This window comes from Asterias amurensis, chromosome 9 (assembly GCF_032118995.1).
Source record: "Asterias amurensis chromosome 9, ASM3211899v1".
Classification (NCBI taxonomy): domain Eukaryota; kingdom Metazoa; phylum Echinodermata; class Asteroidea; order Forcipulatida; family Asteriidae; genus Asterias; species Asterias amurensis.
This window is the reverse complement of record NC_092656.1, coordinates 13,256,579-13,272,548: the sequence shown is the minus strand read 5'-3', so window position 1 is coordinate 13,272,548 and position 15,970 is coordinate 13,256,579. Positions and strand designations below refer to the sequence as shown.

The 15,970-nt window shown below is 40.0% G+C and overlaps 2 protein-coding genes across 2 annotated transcripts; both read right to left on the bottom strand.

The window, feature by feature from the left end:
* Positions 1 to 6,425: 6,425 nt before the first annotated feature.
* Positions 6,426 to 7,547, bottom strand: LOC139942240 (melatonin receptor type 1B-A-like). Its single transcript, XM_071939028.1, has one exon. It carries the CDS (start codon positions 7,545 to 7,547, stop codon positions 6,426 to 6,428), a length of 1,122 nt encoding a protein of 373 aa, XP_071795129.1.
* Positions 7,548 to 8,229: 682 nt separating this feature from the next.
* Positions 8,230 to 14,408, bottom strand: LOC139942264 (melatonin receptor type 1B-A-like). Its single transcript, XM_071939058.1, has one exon. It carries the CDS (start codon positions 14,406 to 14,408, stop codon positions 13,293 to 13,295), a length of 1,116 nt encoding a protein of 371 aa, XP_071795159.1. The 3' UTR covers positions 8,230 to 13,292.
* Between the last annotated feature and the right edge of the window lie 1,562 nt (positions 14,409 to 15,970).

Below are 15,970 nucleotides of genomic sequence, written 5' to 3'. Positions count from 1 at the left end.
ACAAATTTTACGACAAAGTTTACTTAAGTATTGAATGTGTTTCATAGAAAATCCATTTGCAAAGCTCACTATCAACGTAGGTTTGTTTCTTTAGGTTTTAAAAAATTGATGTTTCAAGCTTGCGCGGGCAATCTTCAAGATGGGCCGCGCAAACTTCAAGCTATTTGGAGTGAAAGTTACGTGTGGCAAATTTTTGCGCGTGCAGAATTTCTGTTGCGCAGGCTTTCTGCGTTCACAAATTTAAATCGGGCCATCAAATTTGCGCACTCAGCGGAGGCTGAAGTTTGCGCGAGGATTTGTGTTTGTGCCCAACGTCAACATTAAAACTATTTCCATAACTTTATAGATATCCAATATTTGTGCAATACGTGTGGATTTACTCCCTCTTTTTAAATCGACGTTTAATATTTAAAAACGAATATTTAAAGAACCATAATTCCTTCATGTAGGCCTAAGATATTTGCACCTCACACAAATAAACAAATGGACTGAAAACGAACACGAAAAGAAACTAATGCGTTGATCGTGATAAGATCGACGAGCGGCCGGAGAAATATCTGCTAAACCACCGACCAGCCTCCTTTCTTTGAAAATTAATTATAATTAAACTACTATTAAAATGTGCTATGACCCCGATCCCCCTTTTGATTCAACTCCAATAAAAGAAAAAAGAAGAAGACGTACCTTTTTTTCGCAACTGTCTTGATACTGAAGACGAGGTAGCACTAGCAGTCTCTTTTATCGACGTTTCCAACACAACTACATAGCTTGGACCAATCACGAATGACCGACTGGTGTCCGTTCCACAGGACCGGTCTTTTGGAACGTTCCGCGGATACTTTGTCATGATGTTGCGATCCTGCGGGCATATGCCCGCAGGACCGTTCTTTTGCGCTAGGAACGTTACCGACTTTTGAGACGCTCCCTAACGGCACCAAATTTGAATGTGGCGGCAAGAAAATTTCAAAATGTTTGAAATTTTCGTCGCGCCACTTGCATCGAGAAATCAACGCCAAGTGTCCGCCAAGTGGCACCAAATGGCGCGAACATATCGCCCTTGGCGCAAACAATCCGCCTATCAGAATCCACTGGAATGTTGCGCCAATGAGATTTCGCGCCACATGGCGCCACTTGGCACCAAGTGGCACCTTGTTTGCGCCACTACGCGCCAAATAATTCCAACAGAGGCGGATAGCCCGCCAAAGCGCGCGCCAAATGGCACCCGATTGGTGACTACTTCGCGCCAAATGCCACCTGGTTGCCCGCCATTCGGCGCAACTTGCCGCCTATAATAGCAGGGCGGCATCGCAGGACTTTTTTACACAGCTTTCAAGATTCGACTCGACAATACCTCCACACACTTTTTCCTTCACAATTTCTTCAAGATTTCACACAATTTTCAACGAAGATGCAGCTGAGGAGGGTCTGAACCAGGTAGCCGATGGTCGGTATTTATTTAGTCGGCAAGTAGCGCCGAGCGGCGGCAAGTTCAAACCAATTTGGCGACCTTTGGCACAAACTAATCACCAAGTGGCGCAAAATAGCCCTCTATTTGCGCGAACGGCGCCAACAGGGTGAATTTTTGCATCAAATGGCCGTTTAATGGCGCGAACTTGCGCGAACTGGCGCGAACTGGCGCAACCTTTTGGAGCAAGCCGGGTGGCATTTGGCGCACGCCATATGGCACCCAGTTTATTCCACTTGGCGACACACATTGATCTCCATTATACTGACTGGATAGGACATTGCGCTATGCTGCGTGCATAAACACGCGGCCGAACAATGGCGGCGCAATTCCTTCAAACGGGTAAATTAATGTGCACTTGGTCGAGTTTGAGTCTATCAGTTAAAGTTGTACTTGTGGTAGATTTTCCTCCTAAAGCTTCTGCTGGGGAACTTAACAAAGAGGTCAGGAGAGCGTCGTCTAATTTGCTAATTTTTGTAAATTGAGAATAGAAATAATAATAAGGAGATTATTAATTGATATATTGCTATCGTATTTTTGCTGAAGTTTCCCAATCAAATGGACCACGCCCATTGATAAGTATGAAAAAGTTTCTGATTGAAATGCAAACTAATGATACTGTACATTTTTGTCAATCAAATGCCCTTTTAATATTATGACAATGACACATTTCTAAACAAAAACTCGGACGAGAAACTGTATTGGGATTCAGGTACATGTTTTTTTTAATTCTTTCAGTTCATTGAGAAACTGACAATAAACCATGTAAACTTAAAGACAAAACAAGAGTCGCTCCTATAATTTAAAATTCGAGGGGTTAGGCCTATGCAAACTAAGACTAGAGTACTACATACTCGCTAATATTTAGGGAAAAGGACAAGAAAGATAACAACAATGTGATAATTGAGAGTTGCCTCAATTAACGAATTTAACCCTTTTAGTGAAAAACAATCCCAACGGCAAAACTTCCATAACCTTTTTACTGTTCAGCCAGAAATAAATACTTTTATTTCGGTCACAAATAACGAAGCTGGCCATTTCTGGGACGACTGATTCTCTCAACGAACTATTACTGTACCGTCTTAAATGCTATCGAATTCGTATACTTGTCGCTTTCCGAACCTTTGAATTATTGATGCTATATCATTATGTCAGCCGAACACATTATGTCAGCCGAACACATTGTCGGAATCCGAGCTTCCCGTCCTCGTCGATTCCAGAAAACCATCTGTAACGGAATGAAAACAAAAATTGCTCGATAAAATAACAAATACTTGGCCTTTAATAATTATTTCTATGAATGATAGTTTAAATTTCCTGCCTAATATTTGTAACGTTAGATATTATAATAATATGAATCATTACACAAAATGCAAAGGCCTACTTACTTTTATGGAAAGACAATCCATTTGCCGACCCAGTTTTCCCTCCTCCGGCGATTAACAGCCGCGCACACCTTCACCATAAGCATTTTTAGTTTGTTTGATCCGATTCCAAAATTTTAAATCCCCAAAATGACAATTAAAAGGACGAAAACTTCTCCCTGTTTGCAGCAACTCCGTTTAAAAGTTTACAACGCTCTTCGTGTGACGAACGGTCTTCACCCGTTTTAAAAAATACGCGCGCGGCCTGCGTTTGGACGCGATGTCCTATCCAGTCAGTATAATGGAGATCAATAGACCTTTTCGCAAATACTGGGGCGCGCGCGTAAAGCTTGGAATTAGGTGCATTGTGGTCTAGCTGGTATCCAAATTTGATCCATATCTATCCCACAATGCACCTCATTCAACAGTCTGCGCTTGTGCATTGGTATTTGCGATAAGGTATATGTCTGATCTAAATCAGAGAAACAGAGCGCCCGCTAGCGTTCGTTCATTACAAGCGTGTACAGTTTTTGCCGTGCATAGACCTTTTCGCAAATACTGGGGCGCGCGCGTAAAGCTTGGAATTAGATGCATTGTGGTCTAGCTGGTAGCAAAATTTGATTCATATATATCCCACAATGCACCTCATTCAACAGTCTGCGCTTGCGCATTGGTATTTGCGATAAGGTCTATGGCGACACATGCCGAGCGGACATTAATTCGGCGCCACAGCGAGCCACTACGCGCCAATCACATAATATTTGGCGCGAACTTGCACCAACTGGCGCTGGCCCAGTGGACTCCTAGCAATAGGCCGAGTTATAGTCGGTCGCGCGATGGTCTGGCGATGAAAATCTTGACGCGCGATCATAAAAAAACACAGTTTTTAGGCCACCATCTCAGGATTGCGCGCAAGATTTCCCTCGCGCGACCATAGGCGACCGACTATAAACCGGCCTTTAGTGAGACAAGCGTCAATACCTAGGACGATACTTGTTTCACTACCGCAAATACTTTTAAATTGCATTAATCTTTTTTAAACACACCACATCTTCTTAAAATCATAAACGTCAAAAAAACAAACATAAGTCTGAATAAGAATCAGATGCTATGGAAACGTTCACAAGGTAGAGGGTGCACATTCCTTCGTGTATTTTATGAAGTGATTTTAGATCCGGTGCTAGTTTCTCTTTGGCTGATCTTTGAAACCTGTTAAAACCAGCACTACTGTTTAAAGACACTGGATACTATTAATAATTACTCAAAATAATTGTTAGCATACAAAATTTCTTTGTAACGAGTAAAAGAGAGATGTTGGAAGTATAAAACATTGCGAGAAACGGCTCCCTCTGAAGTAACGTAGTTTTTGTTTTAAAGAAGTAAGTTCTCACTGAAATATTTGAATTAAGTTAGAGACCTCAGCTAAGGTCTCGAAAGGCATGTGAAAGCACACAAGTTGTGTGACAAGGGTGTTTTTTCTGCAATTATTCTCTCGCAACTTCGACGACCATTTGAGTAAAAATTTTCAGAGGTTTGTTATTTTATGCATATGTTGAGATAAACCGAGTGAAAAAAACTGGTCTTTGACATGTATTATACCAAAAGTTGCAGGTGCCTTTAAAGCAATGAACTGTATAGATGCCAACAATTATATGTTTTGTCCATAGTGAAAGATTTAAAATATTACACACAAAATCGTTATGTTTAGTAAGTGTGCAAGAATAGTTTATCAAACAGAAATGGTTTGTTTATAGGCCTTTTATATATATCTAAACTACTTTAACTTTTTGTTTCGATTCCAAACTTATGTCCAACATCAACAATTATTAGGTGTTTTCGTGATGCGACCTCCCAATTTAAAAAGGTGTGAAACGTAAAACGTCTTGCACCAATACTTGCGCGTAATGCATCTAAACGTATCCGAAAACAACCGGTTATAAACGGCTCAAGCTGGTCTTTATCAACCGTTAAAAAACCCCATGTGACGCGCTCTCCACCAATAGGAATAGCGAAACTGTCTGAGGTATTTATGAATAATATATAATGGCTGTTTATGTTATAAACATGTTGTGTCCAACGTTCAATTAAACCCACTTTCATTTGCCTCTTTTTGCATTATTGTTTAACAGTTTTTGAAACAATGAAACGAGTGTATCAGTGAAAAAGAAAAACAATTAATTAATAAGTGAAACGTTTTAAAGCTTTTTTAAATTACAGCAGAAAATCAATTGTTATAATAAAAATTTGTCTGCGTATCATAATATTCATAAATAATAAAACATGGTGGAAGTACAGTCTTTCTAAAAAAAACCATAAAGGCCTGAACAATTTATTATTTAAACATTGTTTACTTTCAGGACGTCTTTTTGCATAAAACTCTTGTTCAAAACTTTGATACTATTCTGTTCTTGAAGATTTAGCTGTTTTGTTTGAGATTCCAGTGCCGGTGTCGCAAGGAACTCTGTCCGCCGCAAATTCTGTCCCCCGTCGTATAGAAAAAAAAACGTGGACTGAAAGAGGATGATTCAAAAGAGGGCAATCAGATTAAGTTTGTGCATAGTTTACCCATAGATATAGAATTATATTCTGTATCTATTAGTTTACCATAAATGGGTGAGCGAATCTCCTGGCACAAAATCTCCTGGCACAACCGTTATTAAGACGATGATCTCGTTGATAAAGATGCTCATGATTTTTTCTGTTGAAAAAGTATACTATACTATACTGTACTATACTGTACTATACTATACTACAAAGGCATTTACAAAGCGCTCTTACAAACAACTGTATCACACAGTGCTTTACAATGGTTCTGGCGATCGATATCGATGATGAAGACACCGGTAATGAAACGGTAATGTTGGGTAACAGAGGAGTCTCGACGATTTAGATGCTTGTGATGATGTCGACCTATAGATGCTTGTGATGCTGTCGACATAAAATGCTTGTGATGATGTCGACCTACAGATACTTGTGATGCTGTCTACATAAAATGCTTGTGATGCTGTCGACCTAAGATGCTTGTGATGCTGTCGACTTAAAATGCTTGTGCTTGCTCTCAACATGATATGTTTGTGATACTGTCGACATAAGATGCTTGTGATGCTGTCGACCTTAGATGCTTGTAATGCTGTCGACGTAAGATTCTCGTGATGCTGTCGTCTTAAGATGCTTGTGATGATGTCGACGTAAGATTCTCGTGATGCTGTCGTCTTAAGATGCTTGTGATGCTGTCGACTTGAGACGCATGTGAAACTGTCAGACTTTAAGGTGCTTGTAAAACTGTCAGACTTAAGATCCCTGTGATGCTGTCGACTTTAAGATGTGTGTGATACTGTCAACGATTAGATGTTCGTGATGCTGTCGACGATTAAGATGCATGTGATATTTCTGATAAAAACAAATACACTGACACTGGTGATTATGTCAATGATTGAGATGCTGTTATTGAAAATGGTAGTGTTGGTGCCGACGATGGTTATAAACGGTGATCTATTGGTAATGCAACGTGGTACTCTCGTGGTGTCGATGAATGAAGTCGGCGTGGTTATGGTAGTGTTGAGGTTGCTACTTATCACAATCCCAGGGCAGATTTGTTAATTGTTTCTCAACGACAGCAAGAATTTCAGTAAATCTGAAGGTTCTTGTATTTCAGAGTAACGACACGTAATTATCTTCCACAGTACGACTTGGAACTGTGGGTGGTTGACGGCGTAGATGATCGGGTTTACGCAGCTGTTAAAAGTAGCAATGGTACCTGCGTAGAGAACAAACCAACGACTAGATGGTATAGAGTGAGAGATGAAGTAAGGAGACAACAACAATGTGAAGATGCAGAACACAAGGAAGAGGTTCTTGGTGATAGCTAGTTGCTGACGGCTGATGGCCTGCCTGGCTTTCTTGGAGACGTGCTCAGCATTAGTCACTGACGATTCCCCAGTGGCAACAGTGAACTTGGTGGACGTTTTACCATCCAAACCCACCGCTGTGGAGATTGACTGAATGTTCTTGACAGATCTGCTCTTTTTCTGTTTCCTGAAGTGTCGTTTGAGATGGATGTAGATAGCCGTGTAGCAACAGATGATGATGAGCATTGGGATTGGCAAAAACCCCAAAGATTGTGCCAGGTTGTATTCAGAGCCTCTAAGATGATCATCTTTGTCAGTACACGTATGGCTATGTGGATCATACCCAATCGCACCTATGCCAAGAAGCAGCGGGAGGAAAAACACAACACACGGGATAACCCAAGTCATTGCGATCATGACGGCTACTTTACGAGGGGTGTACCACCAACTGTAGGTATTCGTGGTTTGAGTGATGAGGACCATGCGGTTCAAAGCTATGGAGGCCAACGAGTACATACTCGCACCGATACCTGTGTAAACCTGAACGGCAGCGATGACACACGGAACCTCTGACGCCAAGGGCCAGCTTTCGTGGCTCAGCAAAGCTACGCAAGTCCACGGGTAGGAGAGACTGGTCCAGAAATCAGCCACGCTGAGGTTGACCACGAAGGCGTTGGTCACGGTGCGGAGTTTCTTGGACAGGATGACGGACCAGATGACGAGACTGTTACCTACGAGGCCCAGGATGGTGACCAAGATTTCAATGCAGGCTATAAAGATGCGACTCTTGTAGGAAATAGGTGACGTGTTGACAGGTGCCCCCGTGGTATCATTGAATTGGGTCAGAGAGTCTTCGTCCATGGTGTTCATTATACCGACAGCACAGTGCGTCTAACACCAATATCGGGCTGTGTGAATTATTTCACTGGCTAATTACTAATAACTTTGTTGGGAATGAAAGGAAAAGTGCGACTTAAAGGTTTCATTCGACTTTAAGGCATGAAGGAAAACACATAAGAAAGTTGCATAGGTCACCAGAACGTTGTTTTGCGCACTTCCAATTCATATCAACATTTAATGATGCACAGTTGATCGTCGTTTGATTCAACACATTTATCATGGAAGCATCACTTTAGCTTAAATTGTTTGACATTTTCAAGTTTCGTTCTCGATCTCGTGCTGCATTAAAAGCAGTGGCATTGGTTATTACTCGAAATAGTTGTTAGCATAAAAACTTACTTGGCAGTATAAACCATTGTGAGAAACCCTTTGAAGAAACGGTATTTTTTAAGAACGCACACCACTTCGTGTGAAAAGGGTGTTTTTTCTTCAATTAGTTGATCTCGCAACTCTTCACGGGTTTGTTATTTTGTGCATATTATATGTTGAGATACACCAAGTGAGAAGACTGGTCTTTGACAATTACCATTGGTGTTCAGTGCTATAGTTATTGTTTTCCCTGCATAATATGAAAACAAAAAACGATCATGATAAAAAGTGAAACCTTCATCATTGTACTCAGTATTCGTTTATTCACTCTATTTCATTGTCCCACATACAGTGAAATTCACAATAGGTTTGCGAATATAAAAAAAAACACATAAAGGCTACACAATATTAAATAGACATAGCGCACATTAATGCAAAGACACGGTGCACAATAGTAAAAATCGTCAAACCCCCGAAATGTTGTTGTTATGGTGTCATCCCGCTACGCAGCACAGGTTGGGGGAGTTTGACTTATTAGACTTGGTTCAAGTCCCAATCCCGTGAGAGTCCTTTTATTTTCAGTCCCATCGCCTAACATCAGAAAACTCCCCAACGTGTGCTGCGCCGTAGGGTTCCACCTCAACAACTACATTTTGACGGCGGAAATTATTAGGGACTACAGGATTACGGGGCATGGGATTAGTGGCTGATGTTTACACCTGCTGATTTTACGACCGCGGCACTAGACATTGAACCTTTGATCCCTGCTTCGTTCCAACTCCTTCTAACCCTCCATGCTTGAATCAAGTCTATGTACTCGGCGGCCTTTGAGTCGAGTCCCCTTTGACCCAAAGGATTGTCTAGGTACGAAATCTGCATTGAAAATGAAAGCATCAAATGTTGATGGTACATTAAATTTTCATACCCACTTCAGCAAACAAAGTTAATATCAATCTTTTGATAACCAAACCTATCACTCAAAAGTGCTCTGAAGTATTAACAGATAATATTTTGTATGGAAAAATGTAAAAGAATATGAAGTGCTTGTAGACTCACTAGTTTCGCTCCTGTCAATCCTTTGAACCCGTTAAAAATAGCCATTTCATCTCCTTGACAATCGTATAAAAGCAGTGCACAATAGATGCCAGTTATGTCTGGTACATTTATTTTAGTACAGTATCAAATGCGTTCATGAGGCGATCTCCTATAATCTAAAGGTAGTGCACAACATTTTGTATTATAGAAAGTATAAAATGTTCATACATTTACATTTAAAGCCATTATACACTTTCGGTACAGAAAAAAAAGTTCACAGTTCACAAATAATTTACAGGGTTTACAGAAGGTAATGGTGAAAGACTTCTCTTGAAATATTGTTCCATTAAATGCTTTACTTTTTGAGAAAACATTAAAACAATATCAATTCTCGACAGCGAGAATTACGGATTTTTTTTTTAACACAATCATGTCATGACACGGCGAAACGCGCGGAAACAAGAGTGGGTTTTCCCGTTATTTTCTCCCGACTCCGATGACCGATTTAGCCTAAATTTTCACAGGCTTGTTATTTTATGTGTGGGACTTGGACAATTCTGTTTACCGAAATTGTATAATGGCTTTAAGTACATGGTTTAAAGATGCTTAGGTTGGAAAACTTTCCTTAAAGGCACTGGTCACCTTTGGTAACATTGTCAAAGACCAATGGTATCACTTGGTGTGTCCTATGCATAAAATATATCTGCGAAAGTTTTAACTCAATTGGTAATCAAAGCTGTAAAAGAATAATGAAAGAGCTCAATTGGTCGTCGAATCAATGTGCGATATATTAATGAAAGAAAAAAACACCATGTCACGTAAAGTTGTGTGCTTTCGGATGCTTGATTTCGAGACCTCAAAATTCGAAATCTGAGGTCTCGAAATCAAATTCGCGGAAAATTACTTTTTTATCGAAAACTACGTCAATTCAGAGGCAGCCGTTTCTCATAATGTTTTATATTTTAACCTCTCCCCCACTACTCGTTACCAAGTAAGGTCTTATGCAAATAATTATTTTGAGTAATTACCAAAAGTGACCACTGCCTTTCAACAAATTCTTTACACAAAATTGCAATCTACACAAACAAACAATAACAAACAGAAGAATACCACATTTTTAAAACACCTATAGCAAAAGAAGAGAGGAACCCGGCTTAGTGGCGGGCAGACACTTGTGGGAAGCAACCTCCTCTAGAACATGGGGTGGTACACAGCATACGATTAGAAGTAAAACAAGCCAAATACCCCGGCAGGGAAAGCCAATAGTGACAGAACTTCACTTTCAAGGTGGATGACCATTTATAAACCACAAAAGGACCCAAACAAACCCTCCCCAAGGATACACATAAACATCAAGACATTGCCGGGTTACTCATAAAAAAAACCATTATAATTAATACAAAATACAAAATTAAAGCCATTGGACACTTTCGGTAAACAGTATTGTCCAAGGCCCACACTTCGTGTACCACAACTTATATATAAAATAATAAACCTGTGAAAATTAATAGGCTCGATCGGTCATCGGTGTCGGGAGTAAATAACGGGGAAAACCCACCCTTGTTTCCCCACGTTTCGCCGTGTCATGACATGTGTTTAAAATAAATCCGTAATTCTCGCTATCGAGAATTGATATTGTTTTAATGTTTTCTCAAAAAGTAAAGCATTTCATGATTTCATGGAATAATATTTCAAGGGAGGTCTTTCACCATTACCTTCTGTAAACCCTGTAAGTTATTTGTAAATCTGTGAACTTTTATTTTTTGTTCTGCTCCGAAAGTGTCCAATGGCTTTAAACAAGGTCAAACAATTAAACACGGAAAGCAGCCAATGTATGACAACTATTTCCTGGGGTATAATGCTCGTTGAAGTATAACATAACGGTTTCATTTCTTTATGTTTTCCATTCCAACTTTTTTTGGGGAAAACCCCAAATTCAATTGAATGTATGGATCCCCCAAAAAGAAATCCAAACTCAATTGTATAGAACTATTTTCCCAGAAGTCCTTTCGTTCGTTTTCTTTATGTTTCCTAATCCAGCTTTTTGGTGGGAAAACCCCCAATTCAATTGAATGTATGCACCAAGGCCATTTATTGTGCAATATTTGGAGGTACATCGGCCGGTCGCTTTTATCTTAACAAACTGGAAAATAAATGTACCATTCTTTCTAACATGGTAAAGATTACACTTGATAAAAGTAAAAGCCGAATATTATAAAACACATTATTCTAGGAGGGTGCCCTATACATAGGGAATAATAGGGTAGCTACTAGTTCTTTCACGGTCGTTTAAAACCTTGCATGGTCGAATTGCCGTGTGATATCAAGGCATAAACGACCGTGAAAGAACTAGTAGCTACCCTATTATTCCCATTCATAAATACCTTTTTGTTAGCTAAATATGTACTTTCAAAAAACAAGATTGGCTGAATATGTACTTCCAAAAAACAAGACTTGCTAAATATGTACTTGCAAAAGACAAGATTGGCTGCAATGTACTTCCCCAAAAAATTGCTAAATATGTACTTCCAAAAAACAAGATTTGCTGAATATGTACTTCCAAAAAACAAGATTTGCTAAATATTTACTTCCAATAACCAAGACTTGCTTAATTGTGTACTTTCAAAAAAACAAGATTGGCTGAATATATACTTCCTAAAAACAAGATTTGCTGAATATGTATACTTCAAAAAAAAAAAGGATTTGCCAATTATGTACTTCCAAAAAACAAGATTTGCTAGTTAATATGTATTTCCATAAACCAAGACTTGCTAAATTATGTACTTTCAAAAACTAAGATTTGCTAAATATGTACTTCCGAAAAACAAGATTCGCTAAATATGTACTTCTAACAAACAAAATTTGCTAAATATGTACTTCCAAAAAAAACAAGATTTGCTAAAAATGTACTTCCAAAACACAAGACTTGCTAAATAATTTTATGTACTTTCAAAAACGAGATTTGCTGAATATGTACTTCCAAAAAACAAGATTTGCTAAATATGTACTTCCAAAAAACAAGATTTGCTAAAGATGTACTTCTATAAACAAGATTCGCTGAATATGTACTTGCGATGGCACTAATGGGCTTTCGTACAAAGGCGTAATAAAGTAAGAAACTTTGTAAAACTTATCCGTTTCGGAGTGCTTGAGCTCTGTATCACCTCCATGGCATGTTAAGTATACATGTTACATGTATATGTACGATGTCCATACGCGTGTGTTTTCCGGTTCCATTTGTCCGCATGCGCGTATAGTCTTGGTGCATATTCGCTGGTTTTCCTTTCACACACAGCGCGGCCAACTCACCGACAGCGCCTGCATCGCCCGTAACGAGAAACGTCTTGCATCAAGGCTAGCGTGGAGTCTCCGCTCACAACCGGTTATAAACAAAGGTTTAAAACCCCCACGTGACGCGCTCTCCACCAATAGGACAAGCGAAACTATCTGAGGTTTTTATGAATGGGATTTTATTCATATATTGTTCGAGTTTATTTTATGCAGGATCTAACTCCATTTTCCTTCGTGTCTCCTCATTTCACATTATTTAAAACTTTTGTCAAGATTTCCTTTGTGTGTTCTCATAACGTTTTCCCCACGTGTGTCCTCTCCATCTATTGTCAATGATGAAGATGGTGTTGGTGTTTCTTATGAAACAATTTAATTGGTGCCGGCGAAGATGTCGATGTTAAAAACGCTTGTATTGAAGATGTTGTTGCTCTTGATGGTTATAAACTATGGTGGTTAGTGGTATAGATCTCGGCAAAGATGGTGGTGGTTTTGCTATGTCCATGTGGTCATCTGTGGTGCAAATGAATGAAGTTGTCGGTGGTGTGTCGATGATGTGCTTGTATTGAATATGCTAATATTGTTGCTGTCGATGGTTAAACACTTGGTGGTATTTGGTGTCGCATAAAAAAGATGATGGTGGTGTTTCTATGTACATGGTTATACAGGTGGTCGTGGTGTCAATGAATTGTTGGTGGTGGTAGTGTCGATGATGGAAGCTTAGTCCTTGTATTGAAGATGGTTTATGTTGCTGTCGATGGTTAAACATGTGGTGGTATGTGGTGTCGATCATAAAAGTTTGTAATGGTGTTTCTATGTCCATGGGTACACATGTGGTCATCTGTGGTATCAATGAACGACGTCGGTGGTGGAGATAGTGTCGATGATGTAAGTGCTTGTACTGAATATAGTAATGTTATGTTGGTAATAAGCACTGCGTTACAGTGGTGTCGATCTTCACAAAGTTTGTGGTGGTGTTGCTATACGTCCATGGCTTTACGCGTGTGGTCATAATGTGTGGTGCCATCTGTCAATAAATGAAGTTGGTAGTGATAGTAGTGTCGATTGTATTATTTAACATTGTTATTTCTTTCGCAATGACAGCAAGAATTTCAGTAAATCTGAGGGCTCCTGTATCTCAGTGTAACGACACGTTACTATCTGCCGCATTACCACTTTGAACTGTGGGTGATTGACTGCGTAGATGATGGGGTTGACACAGCTATTAAAAATAGCAATGGTACCTGCGTATACGGCAAACTTGCGACTGGATGGTATAGCGAGAGAGATAAAATAAGGAGACAGTAACAATGTGAAGATGCAAAACACAAGGAAGAGGTTCTTGGTGATAGCTAGTTGGTGACGGCTGATGGCCTGCCTGGCTTTCTTGGCGACGTGCTCAGCATTAGTCACTGACGATTCCCCAGTGGCAACAATGAAACCGGTGGACGTTTCACCATCTAAACCGGCCGCTGGGGAGATTGACTGATTATTGTTGACAGATCTGCTCTTTTTCTGTTTCCTGAAGTGTCGTTTGAGATGAATGTAGAGTGCCGTGTAGCAACAGATGATGATGAGCATTGGGACTGGGTAAAGACCCACAGATTGTGCCAGGTTGTATTCGGGACCTCGTTCGTGACCATCTTTATCTGAACATGTATTGTCTTGTGGATCGTAACCAAACGCACCTATGCCCAGAATCGGCGGGAGGAAAGTCACAACACACGGGATAACCCAAGTCAATGCGATCATGACGGCTACTTTACGCGGGGAATACCACCAGCGGTAGGTACTTACTGGCTGGGTGATGAGGACCATACGGTTCAAAGCTATGGAGGCCAAAGTGTAAAGACTCGCACCAAGACCGGTGTAAAACTGCACTGCAGCGATCTGGCAAGGAACTTCGGACTCCAACGGCCAGCCATCGTGGCTCAGTGCGGCGACACAAATCCACGGATAGGAGAGACTAGTCCAGAAATCAGCCACGCTGAGATTGACCACGAAGACGTTGGTCACGGTGCGGAGTTTCTTGGACAGGATGACGGACCAGATGACGAGACTGTTTCCAACGAGGCCCAGGATGGAGACCAAGATCCACACGCAGGCTAAAGCAATGCGAATATTATACGAGTAAGGCGACGAAGGTGTCCCCACTGTATCATTGATTTGGGGCAGAGAGATTTCCCCCGTGTTGTTCATATCGACAGCATAGTACGTCTATAACACCAATGCCAGGCAGTGTGGGTTTATAGAGGGGGTTCACAGGGTTATGGATGCAGATACATTTCCGGATACAGATATTATATCAACACTTTGTGTGTTCACGTGATTCGTAATCGTGACTTCCTTGTTTTGCATGCATGGATACGGGAACTCAGGCGCGTATAGACCTACGTTGAAAAAACAGACCATGGTAATGAATTGAGTTGAATTGTTCCCAATATTTTTCCTCCGGGTATTGCTTTTGAAGCTGTCATTCATGACATAGATATACTTGTTTTCATAACTTTGTTAGAAAAACATGGGGAACGCATTATTTTGAAACAACCGTCCGACTTATGTTGTCGTAATTGCTGGAAACCTTCTTTACATGGGAACGTTACAGAACTGGTAAGAAACAAAATCGTGAAGATCACAGATTTACATCAAACATACATGGTCTAATGATGACGATAGTAGAAAACATCCCTTGAAATATTTATGACTGAGGTATAAAGTGCTAACACTGCCAGCAACTGTTTTGTTAGCAAAACTCAATTCTGCAATGTTCCTTTAAAGGCTCTGTACACGTTTGGTAATATTGTCAAAGACCAATGTCCTCACTTGGTGTATCCCATCAAAAAAGAGAAATAACAAGCATTTGAAAATTTGGGCTCAATTAGTCATCGAAATTGCGAGAAAATGATGGGAAAAAAACCTTGTTGGACGAATTTTTCAGATAGGAGTTAAAGACTGCCAGCTTGTGTTATTTTTGTGAGAAATTACCTCTTTCTCAAAAACTATGTTACTTCAGAGGGAGTCGTTTCCCACAATGTTTTATACTACCAACAGCTGACAGCTCTCCAATACTCATAAACCAAGTCAGTTTTTCAAGTTTTGAATTATTTGTTATGAGTAATTACCAAACGTGTAGGCCATACCTTCCCTTTAACATTGCAGTACAAAAACAAATTATTCATTGTATCCAGAACGTTGGATTTGTTTTGCTCACAAAACATATACCAACGTTTGGCTTTACTTTGGCCTTTAAATCTTGTGACGGCGAAAGAAAATCTGACGCGCATCTATACCGTGAACGGATACGTCTATGGTATCTGTGTCCGTATCCTTGCGCTTGCAAATCCTCTCTTTCGCATGCAATTTGAGAACGAATACGGGAGCTCATACACGTTAGGCCTAGGCGTACTAGACCCTCACAATGTGATGATTTAAGTTTTATAGTTTCCTAGTTTATTTCTTTTTTCTTTTTTGGATGTTGCTTTTAAAGGCAGTGTACAGTATTGGTAATTGTCAAAGACTAGCCTTCACAGTTGGTGTATCTCAACATATGCATAAAATAACAAACCTGTGGAAATTTGAGCTCAATCGGTCATCGAACTTGCGAGATAACAATGAAAGAAAAATCACCCTTGTCACACGAAGTTGTGTGAGTTTAGATGGTTGATTTCGAGACCTCAAGTTCTAAATTTGAGGTCTTTAAATCAAATTCGTGGAAAATTACTTCTTTCTCGAAAACTATGGCACTTCAAAGGGAGCCGTTT

Excerpts from the sequence above, each read along its gene's own strand:
- LOC139942240 (XM_071939028.1), bottom strand. The coding sequence starts at position 7,547 with ATGAACACCATGGACGAAGACTCTCTGACCCAATTCAATGATACCACG.
- LOC139942264 (XM_071939058.1), bottom strand. The coding sequence starts at position 14,408 with ATGAACAACACGGGGGAAATCTCTCTGCCCCAAATCAATGATACAGTG.